The sequence below is a fragment of the Mytilus trossulus genome, chromosome 10 (assembly GCF_036588685.1).
Source record: "Mytilus trossulus isolate FHL-02 chromosome 10, PNRI_Mtr1.1.1.hap1, whole genome shotgun sequence".
Classification (NCBI taxonomy): Eukaryota; Metazoa; Mollusca; class Bivalvia; order Mytilida; family Mytilidae; genus Mytilus; species Mytilus trossulus.
The window spans coordinates 59753168-59774606 of record NC_086382.1 but is presented as its reverse complement, the minus strand read 5'-3'; the positions used below and the strand labels follow the sequence as shown (position 1 = coordinate 59774606).

The 21439-nt window shown below is 30.7% G+C and overlaps 1 protein-coding gene across 1 annotated transcript; it reads left to right on the top strand.

Annotated features, from left to right (window-relative positions):
• The first annotated feature begins 253 nt into the window (after positions 1-253).
• On the top strand, positions 254-21110 carry LOC134688048 (cadherin EGF LAG seven-pass G-type receptor 1-like). The gene is made up of 18 exons (XM_063548515.1): positions 254-304; positions 562-658; positions 4607-4716; positions 5486-5659; positions 6266-6412; positions 7176-7322; positions 9807-9985; positions 11459-11576; positions 13301-13365; positions 13971-14061; positions 14431-14562; positions 15024-15082; positions 15766-15913; positions 16576-16667; positions 17244-17339; positions 18176-18241; positions 19452-19625; positions 20041-21110. Exons 1-18 carry the CDS (start codon positions 254-256, stop codon positions 21050-21052), a joined length of 2958 nt encoding a protein of 985 aa, XP_063404585.1. The 3' UTR covers positions 21053-21110.
• Positions 21111-21439: the final 329 nt, after the last annotated feature.

The window sequence follows — 21439 nt, the reverse complement described above, 5'->3', positions numbered from 1 at the left end:
TATTTTCTTTGTACATGTTTTTGTGTTGTCTTTTATGTCGTTAAAGAAAACACAAGAGTAACATTTAAATCTAAAAGATACATTAATCAATCTATAGGATGACATTCGAAACGCATCTACAAAATTGATTGTTAATGTGATAGACGTAGATGATATGGACCCGGTCTTTGATAACAGCAGCTATAAATACGAGATTTTTGAAAATGTAAGTAATAATTATCTTTGATTACTTCATCTTTAATATTCTTAACGAATGCATTTGATGTTAAGATTAGCACATATTACACGATGTTTGGAATGTTTGGTCATTGGCTTATTAAGTAGTAAATTACTAATAATATTTCAAATAGGAAGCAGACATCAGTGCGTTTAAAAACATTTCGGCTTCAATTGTTTAATCTTGAAATAAATAAAAAGACGTATACAATTCACAGTCTTCAGGTTGGATGAAAATATTCAGTATGGCAATTTTTTTTTTTAAAGTCTAATTCAAACTTGTATAATTAATAATTTCATAGTTGTTTTGCATTTACTCAAAACAAATGACTTTTTGTTCATCAGACAAATAACACTGACTGGCAACTAACAAATCCAAAAGTCAGTGCACATGACAAGGACTCTGGAGATGGTCGACAAAATTTGTCCTTTTACTTCCAAGGTAAGTTTAACGTTTAAAGTGAATAGTACAAGAGAGAAACAGAATCTATCAAGATATCATTGGAATTTATAAGTTTAGTTGCTGTTTCCTTATAAATCTACGGTTAATCACTTTAGGAGCCATTTGAAATGTGTATGCTTGTATATAAACAAAAACGTTAACATGTGTTGCACAGCAAAACATGTAATGGAGGTGTTCAGAAATGTGATAAAAAATAAAAAATAAAATTTTCATATCGTCGTTGGAAAAAAATGTGGCTGTTAAAGTACTTTACTTTACATGTCAAGTATAAGGCAAAAACAGTCCACTGGTGTTCAAATCTCGTAAATCTCTATTTGATATTTACAGAGCTAAGACAACAAAAAAAAATCTCTAATTATTTTGAACTTAATCGAAAATAGATTAAAAAAAAACTCCTTTTAAACAAAAAAGACAGGGCATGGCATATATTGCTTCTATGTTATAAGTTTTCAAGATAGTCATCAGATTTAAGTTTTATGGTTTGTTTATATAAGATGAATGCACTCGTCAATGTGTGGATTATTTCTTAAAAGATCATCACCAATATATCTGAACGTGAGTTAAGAGAACAATTTGCATAGTTTCTATTGGTGGGTGATGAAAGTATTAGAAGATTTAGTGTAAATATTTCTATTAACAGAGCCTTGAAATCATCTTATTCTACATATTTGAGATTTCACATCAAATATATAAATGTTTGGGTTTTTGTCTCTTTGACAAATTCCTGTTTTCGTTCCTAATTCTATTTATGCGCATTTTTTTTCCTCCATTCATATATTCACAACTTTCAAAACGCTTCAAACAAGTCGGGAGTGTCTTCTTCGTAAAATACACGTTTGATATAATTATTTATACAATATCAATGTTATCTTGTATAAATATGACATGCAATATACCACCAATATGGTTTTAATATCTGCAATGCAGACTTTTGTTTGTTTGCAATAATTGCATTTTCTATGTTTTTGAATTCAAGCTTATCAGTTATACCAGGCTTTTTAAGTCTCCGAAACAAAGTTTGGAGACTTATTGTTTTTGCTCAATTCTTATTATTTTTATTATTATTCTTTTTCCTTTCTTTTTCTTTTTTCTTTTCTTTTTCTTTTTCTTCCACCACTTTAAAAAAATGAACTTGTCCGCAGCGTTTCTTCAAAACTACTCGTCAGATTTACTTAAGGTTTCATACAATGTTAGACTAAAAGGTCAAGGTGAGCCATCAATCGTTGGTTTGTGTATTGGGGTCTATTAAGGGGTATTTTGGGGGCCTAAAGAAAGGAAGGGTTTACAAAATAACCCTATGGGATTTTATATTTCGAAAAATTTCAAATTAATATAACTTGAAAACTTTAAGTGATAAACACACACAATTTTCGGAAATGATAAAATGACCATATAACAAATCACATGAACCCTGGCGGGTCATCCCCCTCCCTTAAATTTGAGAATATGTTTTTATCTTGTAAACGGTTTAACGAAGTAAAAAGGGAGGTCCTTTGGGGTCGCGCCCACCCTGTGCAATTTGAGAATGTGTTATTATCTTGTAAACGGTCCAGCTCCCCATACCTAAACCATATATATTCTTGAAGGGGACAATAAAACAAATCGAATGAAATTAAAGGGAAGTCCCTGGGGGTCACCCCCACCCCATTTAATTTTAGAATGTGCTATTATCTTGTAAACGGTCCAGATCCCCACTCCTTAACTATATATATTCTTGAAGGGGACAATAAAATTAATGAAAAGAAATAAAAGGGAAGCCCCTAGGGGGTCACTCCACCCCCTCGTGTTTGAAAACTTGTAAACGGTCCATATCCCCACCTCTAAACCATGTATATTCTTGTATTGAACAATAAAACACATCAAATTAATATGGGAGCTTTGTTTGGGAGACTTCGTAGCAACATCCTGTTACAATTATTTCTTGTTTAAGGTAGCACTACAGTCTAACAATGATTTTTTGAAGATATTTTTTTTATCACATAATTTTGAAGTTAGTACTATTCTGCACAGTTTGTAAAAGTCCCAAAGTCATTATCATATCGCAACAGGGAGTAAATTGATAATTGAATTATGTAAATAAAAGCACATGGTAATTAATCTAAATATATAGGCATTTGGGAGGGGCTAATATGTCAATCATCTGTTAAAGCCAGTGTCAGCTGTTAATCCCTGACCACAAGATAAATATTGTAGTCTTATCTCATTGTTTTGCAACAACAAAAAATTTTATAACAGGGAAGTGAACAGAGAAATAGAAAAAAATCTATAAAAAAATGGAAAAAAAATACTATGGAAAAGAATGGGAAAGTATTAAAAGCCTCTGACTGCCTGTATAATTTTTATTCCCTTGGTCTTCTTCATTTGAATAGTTTTATGCATTTTAACTAATTTTCAGTTGATGTTTAATTTTTCAGTTCCATTGAATTAAACAAAATCTGAGGACAAGTGTATTTTCAAGAAGAGGATGGTCTAACTCTTGATATTTTTATGAACATGTTTTGTGCACTCTCTTAATGTTCTAGCTTATTTCAGACATAATTTACTTCTTGTTTAAAATTCAAATGAAAATTATTCTCTAAATATAAAGAGGATGGTAAAAAGGGGGTGCTTGCACGACAAAAAAGTAAAATGAGATATAATTTCACGTTGAACGTGAAATAATTTCTGTCATGAACGTTGCACGAAAAAAAAAGACTTTGATGTAAACCATGTGTGACTGAGTCACTGTCTTCTGTATATATGGACTCTCTGCTTTACTTGACATTCCCGATTTAGTATACACATTTATGTTATAAATGGTTGACGGCTTTTAAAAAAGTCTTTCTTGACGATCCCTGCAAAGTGTTTGAATTTTATTTAAAATACCGATCACGCAAAATAAGCATTTGAAAATCACGATGCACGTAAAACTCAATAAGCAGAACACGTTGAACGAGGTACTGTCTTGCACGACTGAACGTGAAATAAAAAAGTTAAACACGTTGTACGTGAAATAAAAAACGGCGATCACGTTGCACGAAAATAACCCTGTACCACCCTCTATAAAGAATACAGATGTTAAACATTGATTATATGCAGCTGGTCAATCATGTTATTCTCTTATCTTAGACTGTCTGGAAAGAGGTGGAGCTTTGTCTATATTTAGTTACTACATTAAAGATGTTGGTGAAATCTGTGACGTCAAACTCCCGCCAAATGCCCAGTTAGTGTTGGACAGTTCACATATAATGCAAATTTACAGTATTAGAGCATCAAAGACACAAAGTGTGTGGTTCTATTGATATAGTAATGGTATCAGAACACTCCTGGGGTGTTCCCAGTGGAATTTTTGTATTTATACTTACTTTGTATGGTTCCAAGGGGGAAATTCAGTTTTCAGGTCATTTCTCAGAACAATTTTTCATGAGAATTGTAATGAAAAAATGAAAATAGAAACTTTATGGGTACCCCCTTTGTCTTGACTTTGACATACATGATTAAAGGGTGTATTTTTCTACAATACCGTGTCCTAGTTTTTGGATAATATTCCTCTAAATGAATTTATAGGTCTCCAAAGAAGAAAGGTGAAATGAGAGTTGGAGGCATATATCAAAAATCTGAGACACGGTTTTGTTGATTTTATATGGTTGATTAATGGGATGAAAACAAATTTTTACTACCATTTGACATGAACGTGCCATTTTGATCCAAGTTGGAAGACCATTTTTTTGGCAATTAATGAGATACATTTTGAGATTATTCAATCTAAAAATAATTTTTTTAATAAATTAAGAAAGAGTTATATTTCAGCTTTAAAATGAGTTAAAGATTTTAAAAATCCATTGAGTAGTTTTAGAGAAATTAATTCTTTAAAGACTGTTGATTGGAGTCAGAAAATTCTGACTGTAGTGCTACCTTAATTAAATGTGTTCATTTATTCATTGACAGATGGAAGTTATGACAAAGCATACTTTGATATCAATAAAGTTGATGGAAGCATAAAAGTCCTCCAACCACTTGATAGAGAAAAACATTCTGAATATAACCTTATACTTAAGGTATATCTTTAGTTCTAAATGCAAATGTTTAAATACTCTTGAATAATAAGCATATTTTTACCACAAAAACAAACAAATATATAACTCAATGAAGGTATTGTCAACTGTTCTCATGATGTAATTGATTTTCAAATTTCAAAAATATATATTCGGTATTACAATAACCACGAGTACGACATCAAAGGTAAATCTTACTGAAATACATGGGAGTTTATCTTTTCTTTGCTAAACATCTTCGAAATGAAATAGAACATGCATTCCTTTTTTTGTATTCCAAAAGTAAAGGGAAGGAGATAAATGCAGAGGGACAATCATAGAAAATCCTTTATACATTGTAAGAATATCCTTCTTTACCATTGAGTGCGACAACTGACTTCTGTTAACAGATCAAATCAAATACACGTTGTTTAGTCATAACCGGTTATTTGAAATCATACAATACACAATCATCGGGAAAGATCATTTGTTTAAATATAAATCAGCCAAATTCGTATTATTTGCTTCTGTTTTACAGATCACAAGTATACAACACTTTAACGGTAAACAAAACACATTATATTACATATAAATTATCAATCATCAAACCACGGTAACGGTTATTCAATATAGGTTCAACCATATATACTAATGATGTAAATAAATGACACTCTGAATCAAAACTTTCCCGAAAATAAATCAAGGAAATTGTGTTCGAATATCATTGTTATGTTGACACATTAAATGTTTGTACATAATACTAATCCTTGTCCAAATGTCTTTCGAACTGAAGGTACAACAAGACAACAATCCCTCAAGAAGTGCTACAGCTAGTCTTCTAATTAAAGTGAAAGACATTAATGATAATCTTCCGTTTTTCGAAGATGATTATGAAGAAGTGTATATCGATGAGCATGCATCGTCTGGAACGTTTCTGTGTAAACTATCTGCTACTGATAACGATTCGGTAAGTTAATTTATAGATGTTAACTTGCGTCAATTATGAAGACCAAAAATTTTATTGCACAGAAATCTTCTATATTATTTGAATTTTATATAAAAAAAAATCAATGAAATTTAAAAACTGTCATTATTAACGATATGAAGAATTTATTTGGTAAAAATCATTTTTTTGTGTATTTGGTCTCACTTGTTTTCCCCTACGGTCCACCAAAGTAAAACATGTTGTTATTTTTCGCGTGACACATTACAATTGTTATGGATGTTCAAACCTTCTTATTGAAAAAAATATGTATACTCAAATGCAAAGTGAAGCAAACAACAGCCAAACCACGTTTATATATGAATAGTTTTTAAATACAGATTCGAAAAAATGCATCACGCATTTAAGCCTTAACACATGTAATATACTAATATAATGCAAATGAATTATCCAAAAATATTTACCTATTTTCAAATGCATTGTTCAAAGCGTATTGTGTTAATTTTGTATGATTCACCTGTTAAATAATTAGATTACTTTTTTATTAAGAGAATGTAAAAATAAAACAATTCCTTTTTACAATAGATAATAATGTAAAAAAATTACGTAGATTGACATTTTATATAACAGAAACCTTTTGACAAGACTGAATATCTGTTAAAAGAATTATCGGACATATTTTCTGTTGCGACTAATGAAGATGGTTATGGGGAAATCAGAGTCAACAGTTCTAAACAACTTGATCGTGAAACACTTGGAGATGTTATCAATGTTACAGTATGTATCTAAATCATAATTCATGTAACAAATCAGACAATCTTATAATTCTCACTTGTTATCGTAGTTTTGAAATTATGTTGTCTTTATTACCAATAGACTTTAGAATTAAATACCCGTTGTCTTTTTTTTTTTGTCAATCTAGGTTTTCTATTTATGTATCCATTCCAGAACATAATTATATATAGATAGGTATCTCTTAAAGTCGACGTTCACAATCGTGTTAGCTTTTTTTTGCAGTGCAATGTGAACAAAAAGTGCACTTTAAAAGAACTAATGCAACTTAAGGTAGTATCAAACACCTTGACACATATTAATTTGGCTCGTTTAATTTTATTAACATTTATACAGAATATTTTCCTTCACCCTTTGACAAAAAAATGTAACAATTTTAAAAGATTTGAAACAACCAGTTTATCGGACAATTTTCATCTGATATATAGCAGTTTGACAAACACTAATGTTGATACCTGAGAGGCTTTTTTTCCTAACAATGAAACGTCTTGCTGATATTTACTGAGTTATCTCCCTATAGTGTCATGTACCAAATTTAACATTTATGTAAGCAATACATATTTATAACTTTCATCATCTAATAATTCATTTATTTCTGTGTCATTTAAATTCATCAAATATTTCTTTCTTGACATTATCTTTGCTCATTTCTTTGTTAATATTTTCATTGCGTACACTTATGTAGTTAGTAATGGACAATTCATCTAATAAAATGACATATTATTTAAAAAAAGAGTCATACTTTTAGGTGACAGCGGTTGACGCAAAAAATAGTATTGAAGGTGGTAATATGATATTACAGATACACATAATTGATATAAACGACAACAGTCCTATATTTACACAGCCAGATGGATACACTTTCTCTGGAAAGAGCACTGGAATGATTGGTCAGGTAATACAAGTAATTGGAAGTAGTATTGATTTTATATATTATTTTCACCGACATTACATTTGTCCTAATTCTCGAAATGTCACTGTTAGATTATGATGTCTAGGTCCTGGTGATTACTATCAACAATGAGAAACACGTATTCCATGATAATTCATTTGAGAAAAAACTAATGGCCGAATATTCAACAAGTTATTTACGAAAAACAGTATACGACCGACATGAACCAACGACAACAGACGAACTACTACAGGCTTCTGACCTAGGAAATTACCCTAAAAATACGCCGTGGTTGAAAATGTATTAGACCGATCAACCATAAACCAAACTGGGACAGTGGTGTTATAGAACAAAACAGCTAAATTTATTCATTTTTCATTCATATATTTTTTTAGAATAGGACTAATCAAATAAACTGCATTCGTCCACAATTGCTGTTAAAAAACTATATTGTAAATACTTGAATTTATTATATAATGAGTCCTATTTTATCAATAAAGACAACACACACATTAAACATATAAAAATTATTAATATAGTTAGCAAATCAATCAATACGAATTTAGTTGTATCATATGATAAATTAAGGTTATGTACCACCAAAATGATAATCACTTCGTTCTGGTAAAAACAGAAAACACCTGCACATATGCAAAATTTGAATATATAAATTGAAAGCTACACAAAAAAAGTAAAAACTCCGAGAAAAATTCAAAAAGGAAAGTCCAAAATCAAAAGTCCAAACACATCAAACGAATGGATAACAACTGGTGTATTCCTGACTTGGTACAGAAAGTCAAAAGTCAATAAACAATCAACAAGTCAAAATTGAAAAGTATCTTTAGTATGAACAATTTTCACAATTAAAGGCTGATCAAAAACAATATCAAAAAGAAAAAAAAAAGAACTCTGAGGAAAATTCAAAGAGAAAAATCCCTTATCAAATTGCAAAATGAAAAGCTCAAACACATTTCCCGAATGGGTAACAACTCTAATATTCCTGATGACTTGATACAAGCATTTTTATGTGGAAAATGGTTGATTAAATCTGGTTTAAAGCTTATTTAACTGCTTACTGTATTACAGACTCATCAAATTCGATTTTATTGACAACGATTGAACCCATTATAGTGAATAACAAAAATACAATAGGAGTCATCTTATTAACTGCATTCGTTCACAATTACTGTTAAAAAAAACCAATATATATTGTAAATACTTGAAACTATTATATAGTGAATCCTATTTTATCAATAAAGACAACACAAACATTAAACATATGAAAAATTATTAATGTAGTTAGCAAATCAATCAATAAGAATTTAGTTGTATTATATGATAAATGAAGTTTAATTTATTGACAACGATGTGTGAACCCAATACAGTAAATAACAAAAATACAGAACTCCGAGGAAAATTCGAAACCGAAAATCCCTAAGCAAATGGTAAAAATCAAAATATGATTTAACTGACTTCGAACAGACATTTTCCTGTATAAAATAGTTATCAAAGGTACCAGGATTATAATTTAGTACGACAGACGCGCGTTTCGTCAACATAAGACTCATCAGTGACGCTCATATCGAAATATGTATAAAGCCAAACAAGTACAAAGTTGAAGAGCATTGAAAATCCAAAATTCCTAAACGTTGTGCCAAATACATCTTCGCTAGCCAAGGGTTACAATCCACTTCCGCTATCTTCACCCTTGGCCGATTGAGATAAAATTTCGGAGACACAAGGTAAGGAATATTATTGGTTGCAGTCGAAACTCGCTGCATCCAATCAAAAAGCGCATATCATATGATCACGTGTAAATGTAGAAAGTGTTTGTAAACAATTGCCACGTGTTTATTGTGCAAGAAGTCTTTACATCCCTAAACATACGACTATATTTAGTGACAACTTGAATGTTTTAAATCAACTTATAGAAGTTCCTGTGTATGAAGTATATTTTTATTTCCGGCTTTACCAAGTGTGTACAATCTAGACACTACCACATTTTCCCCTCCAAATTGAAAAGTGCAAGTGCTACCCTTGGTCAAGAATAATGAGCGTGACTTTAATTTTCCGATAGATGGCGCAACATTGTTATCACAAATGTTGGCTCAATCTGCCAAGGGTGAAGAGAGCGGGAGTGGATCGTAACCTTTGGCTAGCGAAAATGTGCCAAATACGGCTGAGGTAATCTATGTCTGGGATAAGAAAATTCTAAGTTTTGTGGATAAAAAATTCTAACAATTGTGGATTAATTAGTCATCAAAGTTATCAGGATTATAATTTAGTACGCCAGACGCGCGTTTCGTTTACATAAGACTCATCAGTGACGCTCATATCAAAATATTTATAAAGCCAAACAAATACAAAGTTGAACTGTAAAATTGTTTTTAACCATGGACACTGATATCAGAAAAAAACCAGATTATACCCTATATAACAATTATATGCTATACATAGACATATTTAAACATAGATCGTCATTTATAGGTAAATGCAACTGATGACGACATTAACCTTAATGGTTTAGTTATATATGAAATACCATTTCATCACGGTAATCTCAGAATTGATAAAAACACAGGAGTTGTAAACCTCACCGATCCAATCTCAGATGATATAACATTTCATGCAGAGGCTTGTGATAGTCCAGTCCAACAAAGCAGCAGGTAGTTTTAGTCAATATACATTAGTAAATATACGGTTTAATCATGTGAAACGAAATAGTCAAGATAAAGTTTCATTGAAGAAATAGCAAACCTAAACAAAAAGACAGGACTCTTTTAATTAGAGAAACATATAACTTAATTATTGCATGCGGCACTTTTCATGCTGAGTTTTGTAGACAAATATAACAAAGAAGGATAACAACATCAATAAATGAAGTCACCATTAACAATAGATGTGACGTCATGAACCCCATAGGAAATTAACTAAACCATTACGGATTCATAGAGGGCACCTCGCGAAAGGGTTACACCAATCACAACGTCATTTTTGTCTGTGGTACGATATCTAGGTGCTAGACAGAAACCCACGAGTGGAATAAAGAAAATAGAAACAGCGTAACGTCTTTAATCGATAAGTCTTAAAATAAATATGGTTACTTTTAAACGTTTATCCAATTTCAGTAAAGATATGGATTCGAAAACAGCGCACGAACATTTTTTTATATACAAACAGGAAAACAATAGGGAGAGACATGACACATTAACCATACCATTCCGTTTATTTGAAGTATTTTTGTTTTGTGTTTGCTGTGTCACAATGGTATGGGAAAGGTAAGGGATGTTGAGCTTAACTTCGCCACATTTTTTATGTCCCTGTCCCCAGTCAAGAGCCTAACATTCGTTTTTTACAGGTTGTATCTATAGGTCAGGTCTGTCATATTTGTTTTTCGAAAAAAAAATTGTATAAATTATGATATCACTCGTTTGAATTATTTCACATTTTTCATGAATTGGCCTTTAATAGCTGATGAATTTTCCTCATTGTTGAAGACCATTCTATAACCTATACTCTTATTTTCGTCGTCATTTGAAGGTTTGGTGGTTAGTTGTCTCAGTGGTATTCAAACCACATCTACTTACTTCTATATATATCTATCCAAACAAGCGATAGGTTCTTGGTAATATTATTTATTATTTTTATTATTAAACCACATGATAAAATGCCAAATTTTTAATGGCTAATGCAAAGGAGGTAATTTACACCATCCTATGACAAATACTAAATCCCCTTTTACGGAGACTTTTGTTTAAATATGCGCTTATATTAAACACGAATAGTTCGTATGCACAAGACCTCATAGTCCATTACTTTGTAATTAAAATTTTAGAGGCCGTTATAGCAGAAGTTATGAAGTGAATAAATATTCTGTAAAATAAATTAAATAACACATGATAGGTAAGCCTCATTTGACAATGTTTTTCTGGTTCACAATGTGCACTATCACCCTCTCAACTATGTGCTATTTACATTGTTGTTGTTCCGCGTTTACACATTATTTTTTTGATTATTTAGAAGTTTACAGATAATAATCAATCTAAATTGTTTTTATTTCGAATTCATTATGTAACTTTACTAACTTTTGTTATTCTTTACATTGTTGTAAATTATAACGATCACATATTGCATTTCAGGCGTTGCAATCAAGTGCCTGTAACGATATTGGCAAATTTGACAGATACTTTGCAAAAAGAATTCAATGCAACCATATCCGAAAATGTTAGGCCTAAAACTATTGTTAAATTTATAGATGTGAGTATAATGTAAATATGTTAGTTTGCAAGATAGGCTTGATCTCAGCTATTATAAATGTCATGTCATTTGTACGCTTGATCATAAAAACCTTTTCTCATTATTTATTAATTCAAGGAGTTTATTTACCAAGCATCCATTATCTGACGTATCCGTTCATTCCTCATTCAAGTCTCCGCTCATTTTGATTCGTATTTATAAAGTTTCAATTGATAAACGCAACTATTAACGTCTCCGTTAAGGGCATAGCTACAGTTGCAGAGTAGGTAATGACGTTTCTAATATTAAATGATATTTCTGCGTGGTCAAACTGTGACGTATCGGGAAAAGATAATTTTTTGACCGATTTTTATCATTCAGACAACTTTAAATTGAAAACAAGTTTATTGACCTTTCTTTTTGAAACGGCACTAGGCTTGATTATGAACAATGTATAATAATAAGCCTCTTTTATTCATTGTTAATTCGTCAAAGCTATATATATATATATTTGGAGAATTATTATTTCAAAAGAAATTTTATATATAAATAACATTTAAAGCAATCTTCTGTAGAGAAGATATAGATGTTTTACAAAGTCCACTTGCGTCTATCTTTTGAATCATATATCAAAGTTATAGATGTTTTTGGAAAGAGTAAAATCACAAAATTAACGAAGGCTGAGGAAAAGTTAAAACGGAAATCCTTAATCAATTGGAAAAATCAAAAGCTAAAACACATCAAACGAATGGATAACAACTGTCATTTTCCTGACTTGGTCCAGGTATTTTCTTCTGTAGAAAATGGTGGAATAAACCTACATGGTTTTATAGTTCATATCTCTCACTTATATGGTAGTCGCATAAAATTCCATTGTATTGACTACGACTACAAACGAAATAGATATAATAGTTAAAATGTCAAAACATTTGGTAAAGCAGTCAACATTGTGTCATATTCTTAACCTCTGTCAAAAAAAGTAACAAAGAAACACAAAATGCATATAAGAAAGCACATGAGTAAAAATGAAAGACAAAAATACAAGAATTTACTAAAGCACAATAACACAGTGATGGGATGTATATTTAAAGAGCCATGTTATATGTTACAAAAGAACACATAAAGAAATACATTTTCAAAAAAACGAAATTTTATATTAATTGTCTTAAATGTTATCCCATTGCAGGATCTCAATAAGTAGCGCATGAGATTAATTTTATATGAAACGCATTTCGTTTTCATATTCAGAACAAGTTACCATTCACAATAAATACAATATGTAGGTTCTGTAAGTTATGACGACATGTATTAAGGACGAGACATTTAGATTTGCATTGTGGAAACAATGGTATGCTTGATCGGGACAAAAAAGTGCATTGTACATGTCTTATGTGTACTTTACAAAACAAGTGTTGCTATGTTTTTTAACGTGCGAGGAATATATGGAGTCTTTTATTTTATTAATGAAGACATAATCAGAAAATATCTTGTCCTCAAACGGCTCATCAATAACTTTCTGTAACCTCAGCACAATAAATGACGAAATTTGACAAACGCCATGTACGAAACGCTATCCATATTTTCACGCGTGCCTGACTAAGGTAAATCCAGAAAAGCTCTTCGGACACATGGAATTAATTAACGTGTTTTTTTAAATTAAATGACAGTGTTAAGAAAAAACGAGAAAACCTTGACACATTTAACTCAACTTAAAAAATGTAAGTTTTATTTATTAACTTTTGTAGATGGGAGAAAGAAAGACCTATAAAATGATTGGAGAAAACTCGTCGTTTGAAGTAGGGGTCACAAGGTTATATATTTAATATAAAGTTATATTTCTAACAAGACATGTAGAGGTGATATGAATCCCTAAGTTGAATTTAAAAAGCCATACTGTATCACTGTTATAATGTTTTATTAACTTAGCGGGGTTTTTTTCAATAAAAAGCAGATGGTACGATAGTAATATTCAAACTTACAATTCGAAAGATAATTTGGCATCATCATGGCAACAAGCAAAATGACTTACATTCCTCAAAGCGCGTATCAAAAACCAAAATACGACGAAACATGTACTCCAAAAAAAACCCAGGGGATGATCTTAATGATAAAAACTGTAATATTTAACATTGTATGCTTATGCCACTATTTCTAACTTCATCTTTTTATTTTTATTTTTATTGTTAAATAAACATTTTTGGATTTTATAAGTATACGTCATACATTTGAATAAATTATGAGTTTACACGTGAATAAGTGTGTAACAAATATGACGAAACAAAATTTCGATATGTGCAGTATACCTCTAATAACATCTACACTGTAAAAACGAGGAAAACCGTAAATATTTCAAATATTTTCAAAAGATGGTGCATTTTCTAATATTTATAAACACTTTGTTTTTGTCTAAAATAGTGGAGTTGTTTCTACCTTGGCCAACATAGACAGGGAAGATGGGCATGATAACTACACATTAAACATCCATGTTCTTACCAATAGAAACTTTGTATGTTATCTTTTATTCTTACTCATTTACAAGAATTAAGTGAATACTTGAAAGTCATCACATATATCCAAGAAAAGATATAAATATTTTTATAGTGTGGTGGACAATGCTTTTATACATTAACGATAATACTTATAGTTTTTTTTTATTCCATATTGCTTGAACATTTATGATAAGATAATATGTTGTCTACATGTCTTAAACAATGACTTCTGAACATAAATATTTTACTCTTTTAATAAGGTTTTAGTTTGTGTGTGTATCTCTTCAACGTTTTTTTCTTTTCAATATCAAAGTCTTTTATAGTACTAGTAACAAACAAAATTTATGAAATGAACAATAAGTATTAATATATTATTATACTTGTAGGTTTTTGCTAACATAACGCTCACCATTTATGTTCTTGATGTGAATGACAATCCACCTGTCTATGACACTATTGACAATTTTTTCGAGCTACCCTACCCTCTTACTCCAGGGACCGATATTGGTTATGTGACTGTAAGTATCTAGTCTGATTTCTAACTGACTAATTATGACTGGATTTAAACTTTATTATCTTTTCATCAATGATCATAAAAGCTAAGATAATGCATTTAAAAACTAAGTACTGGTTAAAAAAAGAAAATGATTACCCCTGCAATTGACTATTTTAATACACAAATATAGATCAACAGAACGACAAATGGACAGTCGCCGTCTGGTATCCAGGCTATTTGTTAAACGACTTATGAAAACTGAAAATGTTTAACGGCATTGTCTTATTGCCATACATTCATTAGGATATTTCCTTTTATACCTTTTATACCTCGTACAATTTTATATTTTCTACACATAATGTATGCATTGGTGTCATATTAAAAGAATGAAAGACGTTTCTGTTTTCTGAATAAGTACTTTTTGTGATCTTTCATTATGCTGGTTCTTTTAATTCGTAGTAATACATTTTTTATCTCTCGTAGGCAACTGACAAAGATCATGCTGAAAATGGTGCCATACAGTATATTATCCCAGAAACCATGTAAATTAATTTTTCATTTAGTAGAAGGCTGTTTTCAATTGTACAATTCTACTTCAGAATGTACGAGAAAAGAATGAAAGTTGACAATAAAACTGCATGGACAACAAAAGTACTGATTGATTTCAAAAACATGAGTTATGTCCAACATGACCAGTGTTGTAATGCATATCAAAGCTAAATATTCCAAAACAGAATATCGCAAAACGGCTAAATATCGCTTCATTACATAAACGCATATATCAGGACAAACCTTGAACGTTGTCGAAGGCATATTTTTTACAAATCAAAATGTCATTTACTAAACTGACTGAACGACACTCACAGTTATTGACAACAACAGATAAGTTTAATTATAAAAGTGTAACATTTAAATCACCTTTTGAAAAAGATGGTATACAAAAAAGGCCAAAGCTGACTACAGCATATATTTTCACAATATGCTTTTTGTTATGATTAAGATTAGATGTAGGGTGTACATTAACTAGGTAGAACTAGAGTGCGTTTGATACCAAACACAACTTGGTTAATTCATATGTTTTTTTGATTTTAAACTGATTTTTATATTGATTTATTATCAATAACTAGTATTTGATTGATTTGTGTGTAAAATACTAGTAGTATATTTTCATGTTAGATAAACAATTTTAATTGATATTCGGTTAATGTGATATATATTTTTTCAGAACCTCGCGGTATTTTACCATAAACGAAACAACGGGGAATATATCACTTTCGGATGTAATTCTTCCGCATGGCAAAGAGTTCTTTCAGTTAATAATAATTGCAAGAGATAAGGGAAATCCTCCCCTACAGTCTTCCTGTAATGTTTATGTAAGTTTATATAGTGCTTTTACTTTATATAAAATATTTGTAGTTGTCAATTAACATCCCTCATTTGAAGTAAGCTTTTTTTTGTACCAATAAGCATCTCGTTTGATTTTTATAACGTAGAGGAACATTGTTAAAAAAAAATGTACCAGCAACAGCTTTGTGAAATAGTACGAGAAGGAAATGATCCTGCGTTCGTGATGTTAATCTTCTAAACATATGTCTGTATAGATATCAATTTTAGAATTTCAAATAAGTATGTGCCATTTGTAAAGTGTTTTTTTTACTTTTACTTGTAACTGTATATATTTCGGAATAGATAGTAGGGACGATAACGAGCTGTTACATGCTGTTATTTTGAGTTTGATTGGTATGTGTACAGATCGATCGTTTTACATAAAATAAGCAATTGACGATTTTAGAGTTATGTTTGGTCCTGGTGATAACTATTATAAGCTACAGTCAATTCATGATATCGTCTTTTACAGATACATTATTCACACTATGAAAGGCTATCAAATACGTAGAAAAACATAAGCAATAATTTTTTAATCATACTTTTAAAGCCGACTAACAACGACTTTGGCGAACGAACGGGTTCGATTCCGTTTGATATTACTTGGGTCTTACAAGCATTACTTTAATCAAATATCACTATTTTATAGATATCCAGAACTCTCATAACCGATCTTTTTGTCCGAATCGAAGCACCATTAGAATCAACTGTTCTTAAGTCACAACATTTGGAATATGAAAGGTAAGTATTGTATTACATATATCATGAATGATATAAATCGTACAAGTTAGTAGTGGTTACATATACTTGCATTATTAATTAAGATAACATAAGAATTTCGAAAGGAACAATGAAATTTACCACAATGAAACACCATGGTCACAAATAAAATATAATAAAAAATAATAATAACCATTACCAAACAGTTCTTATGTATATAAATACAACTTCTTGCTCTAATTGGGGCCTCCTTATTACAATGATTATGAATTGTTTTTACAATCTTTTGTGTCAAACAAATATATTGGTTAAACATATGTACATTAAAACCACAACTTTTGTATCCTCAAATAGACGCCGTTTTCCTGCAAATACTACAACCCGACATATATTTACTATATTAAAAAAACGTCGAAAGATAGCAAAGGGATATTGAAGCTTATAAGTGGAAAACAAACTGATAATGATATGGCCTAAACAAATAAGCCCGAAAATGGCGGAAAGACAAACAAAAATACACAAACTCAACATGATAACTAATTTCATTGATTTATATGTAGATGGTAGATAGCTTTATTTCTTTTCAACCTTCAATAGGAAATTGAGTGAACTCCTATCGCTGATGGTAAAAATTGAAGATGTTAATCCTAAAGTGATCACAGGGACCACTAGGAAAGATGTATCCCAACCAAGGTATTAATTTTCAAATAGCAAAACATTAATAAATGAGTATAGCTAGCGCTGTCTTCTATACATATTCATGGTAGAGTCATATTTGAAGTATATTTTGGCATCACAAAAAAAAAAATCTAGATGCGGTATTTTTGCGATCAATCTTATTAATTGTCAACATGTGCGAATAGCGCAATAATATTGGTTAAAATTGATACTACCATTGGGTTGATATCACTTTTGGTGGACTGTTCACCAGCGAGGCTATCAAAAGCACAGTTGTCAGTAATTCGGTACTGGCGTTGAAATACCGATATTGTCTTATTTATATTATTTTCAATTGAGGCATATATCCCCTTCAAGCATTTTGCTTTACTTAAGGTCATTTTACCAGTACTGTTATTTAATCAACCTTTTGTCAATTTTGATATGATATAAAAGTGAGAATGAAAATCGGTAACATGTCAAAGAGACACCAATGGTTCTTCAATGCAACGAGAAACTTCCGCAACCAAAGACGTCGTTCAACTGGCTTCTAAATAAACAAAAATATTCTCATTAAGTGATAATGGACGTCATACTAAACTCGTGATTTAAACAAAACTTAACAATCTTCTGATTATCCTTCATTTCATAAGTTCTGCACCGTACTCCAACGTATGACTATATACTAAAATCTAGTCATTAACAAAGAGGAGAGTGTAAATAAAGTATATGCTACTTTCTTTTCGTGTTCTGCTATAGCTTTAACGTACGGAGTATAACGTTACATGTATCTTTACGTCATGTGTTAAAGATATACTCTTTTCTTCCAAATAAGTCAATTTTTCATTTCGTTTTTACATTTACTGTTGTAGATCATTATTGGATATTTCTGCAAGGAATTTGACTGGATCTAAATTACTAAATGAAGAACTACAAAGGTGAATATCATTGCATGCTGTTTATTTTCGTTTATTGTTTTCATTATTAATTAGACCATAAGTTTTCTCATCTGATTTTTTTCCATTTGTCTGTTAGTGTTTGTTTTTTTATAGCTGTCTATGTTTGATTAGTTTTTTCATTGTTGAATCCGTACGGTGACATATTCTTGCTAACTTCTTATTCATTTGGTCTCTAAGGGAGAAGTGTCTCATTGGCAGTCATACCATATCTTTTTTTTTAATAAAAGCTTGGAATCTTATTTATATACCTGACGTGATTGATAGCAAGTCATACAACAATAAAACTGTCAATGCTTCTGTTCATTTTAAGTCATAGACGAAAGATATAATATGTAAATAATTGTATTGCTAAATGTTTTTAAACAATCCATAAATAAGGGAAACAACTCTTCAATCATATGCTGATTTGGTATGACAGATGCACGTTATAAACAGTAATGGTAAGGTATCATTATATCATTCACCACTGAAAATTTTAAAACAAAACAAATATTAGAATACTATTATATCTTTTACATTATCAAAATACGTTCGAATGAAGAAAAACAACTTGGAACTTTGTCTCCCATATTTGTATTTGCCTTAATGAAAAGCTTTCTGTATCACATAAAACACTTTCCAACATAGCTAAACATACGGTTTGGGTTTTGATCGATCATTGTTCCCGTGAATAAATGTTATTTTGTCTCTGGTGAATATAATAAAGTCATTTTTAATTATACAACATAAACTTATTCTCAACATATATTTTTTATATTTGATATAAGTATACATTACCAAAGACTTTTCAACAGCTACAAGTTGAAACATATATAAGTATGTCGATATGTTCGGACTTACTCACTTTTAAATCCTTAAAGGGTGATTTCCAGATAATTTTAGATGATTTCAACTTCAATTGTTACATTTTTTATACTTGAAACAAGCAATTATGAACATAAATTTATTACAAAAAAGTTTAAATCTGAATTTTATTTTGATAGCAACTTTCATATTCCAGTCTTGACACTTACGTTTCCATACATTTCCAAAAGTTACAAATGTGGTCATTGCCATCGTTAATAGTACATCACACTAAACAACATGACAAAGACTTGAAACTTTTTTTATTAAAGTATTGTGTTTAGTTTTATAAGTTTATACCTTATCAAAACTATATGAGGTTGCATGTTCTAATGTTCTCATTTAGGATTGTACTGCGGAACATGGAAGGAATACAACTGCTGTTCTTGCAAGAAAGCCCACCGACAGTATCAGAGGATTCCAAATTCACAGCGTCACAGATTGGACTGGTTGTATTAGCTGCTATTATACTTGTTGGAGGCATTCTTGCTACTATCTTCATTTTTAGGAAAAAGAAAAGGTAAGAATCGAAAAGTTTTATATATCATTTTCATGTTCTTAATCTGTACGCTACAATAGTTGTCTTTTGGACTTTATTTCAACAACTATCTACAAAGAGAAAATATATAAATTATAAACCCCTCTGAAACTCATGTGTAATTTACAGGAATCATACATTACTTTCCCTTTTGCAAGCTCCATCAATCCTTTCCCCCAACATTGTTATGCAATTAAAACTAAAGAGTTGCTGTTATCGTTTGAATTTGGTGCATACTCATTTGAACAGTTTCAGTACAATAAGTGTATTTCCTTTTTAAAGTTGTTGATCTCTTTTGACAAATAAAAACCAAAATCCAAGAAAAATTTGGTATGTTTTAACATGTATACTGAAATAATTTTAACCCTCTTGAAATTTCTTGATAATTATTTTTCAGATCATTGGATGAAAATTCAGTTTCATCTCTTGACGAGGAAAAAACTCCCATAATCAATGACGTAAATGTAGTTAAAGATACTGTTTCAATGCAGTCAATAGAAGTAACTGTTGACCTTGGGGAGGAACGGGAACGAACATCAGACTACGACAGTTCTCAAAACAGTAATGAACAAGCAATTTCAGAATCAAATGCTTTAGGAACTATTAATCCAGCATTTCAAAACGATACCGAAACCCTCGACATGCCTGAAATAAACGCGATTTCAACAACTGACGAGGCTGAACAACAGCTTAATCAGTTAAATGAATTGTTGAACATGGAAGAAAATAAAGGATCAATACAAGACTATCAAATTGAAGATACAGTAACAGATAGCAAAGATGTCAAGAACGGTGATGAAGACAATGCCCCACATGTTTCAAATGACACCGGGTCAGATTTATATCCTCCAAAAGCAGATTATACCAATAGCAATAACACTAGATCTGAAAATGAGCAAATGGATGAAAATCAATATCTTCCCGTCAATGAAGAAATTGAAGATGCATTGAATGAAAGTTCAGACTTACCACAAGCTGACTATGAAAACATTGAAAATGAAACACCTATAGGAGGAAATAATGACCAAGTACTTGATCAAGAATCTGGCGAGTTTATAATGACTTCTGATAAAGTTGATGACCCAGACATAGACTACAACACATCAAAGGTCAAGCATAGTGATGAAAATAGTGATGATGTGCACGACGAAGAACCAGACATTGATTACAATGAGAAACAGGTGCGCTTTTCTACTGTTGTTTTGGACAGTGAAGAGAACAAATTTGAGCCTTTGAAAACTGATGTTGACGATCAAAGTGACGTCTTATCTAATGAAAACGAAACTCCTGAAGATTCCGTAGACGGAGAAGATCAGACGACTGAAAATGAAACAATCAATGATCTAACGGATATAAGTGAAAATGACAAGAGTTTACTTCTATCCGAAGAAGAAACTACAGCTTTTTAAAGAATGCTTTTAGAAAGTCCATAGATACTTTCGAGAGAATGGTCAATTACTGTTTTAACTTACCAAAGAACAAATACAAATTATGATTGAATAAGTTTGATTAATATTTTTATTGAGTGTTTGTATTAAACAGATTTCATGTATTTCTTATCAAATTGATGCATAGTTTCTGTTGTACATGTTTATTTGACGCGTTAAATTTATTTAAGAAAAACAATTAATTGTGTTATGTTTTGTGACTAGTGATTTTGACTTTATTTATTGCATTTATATTCATATAGACTAGTAGAATTTTAGGAATTTTTTTTTTCTTTTATTTAAAAGAGTTGATTGTAAAGAATCTAAAAAATATGTTCCTTTTTTTTTTCCCTTAGTTGTCGATAAACA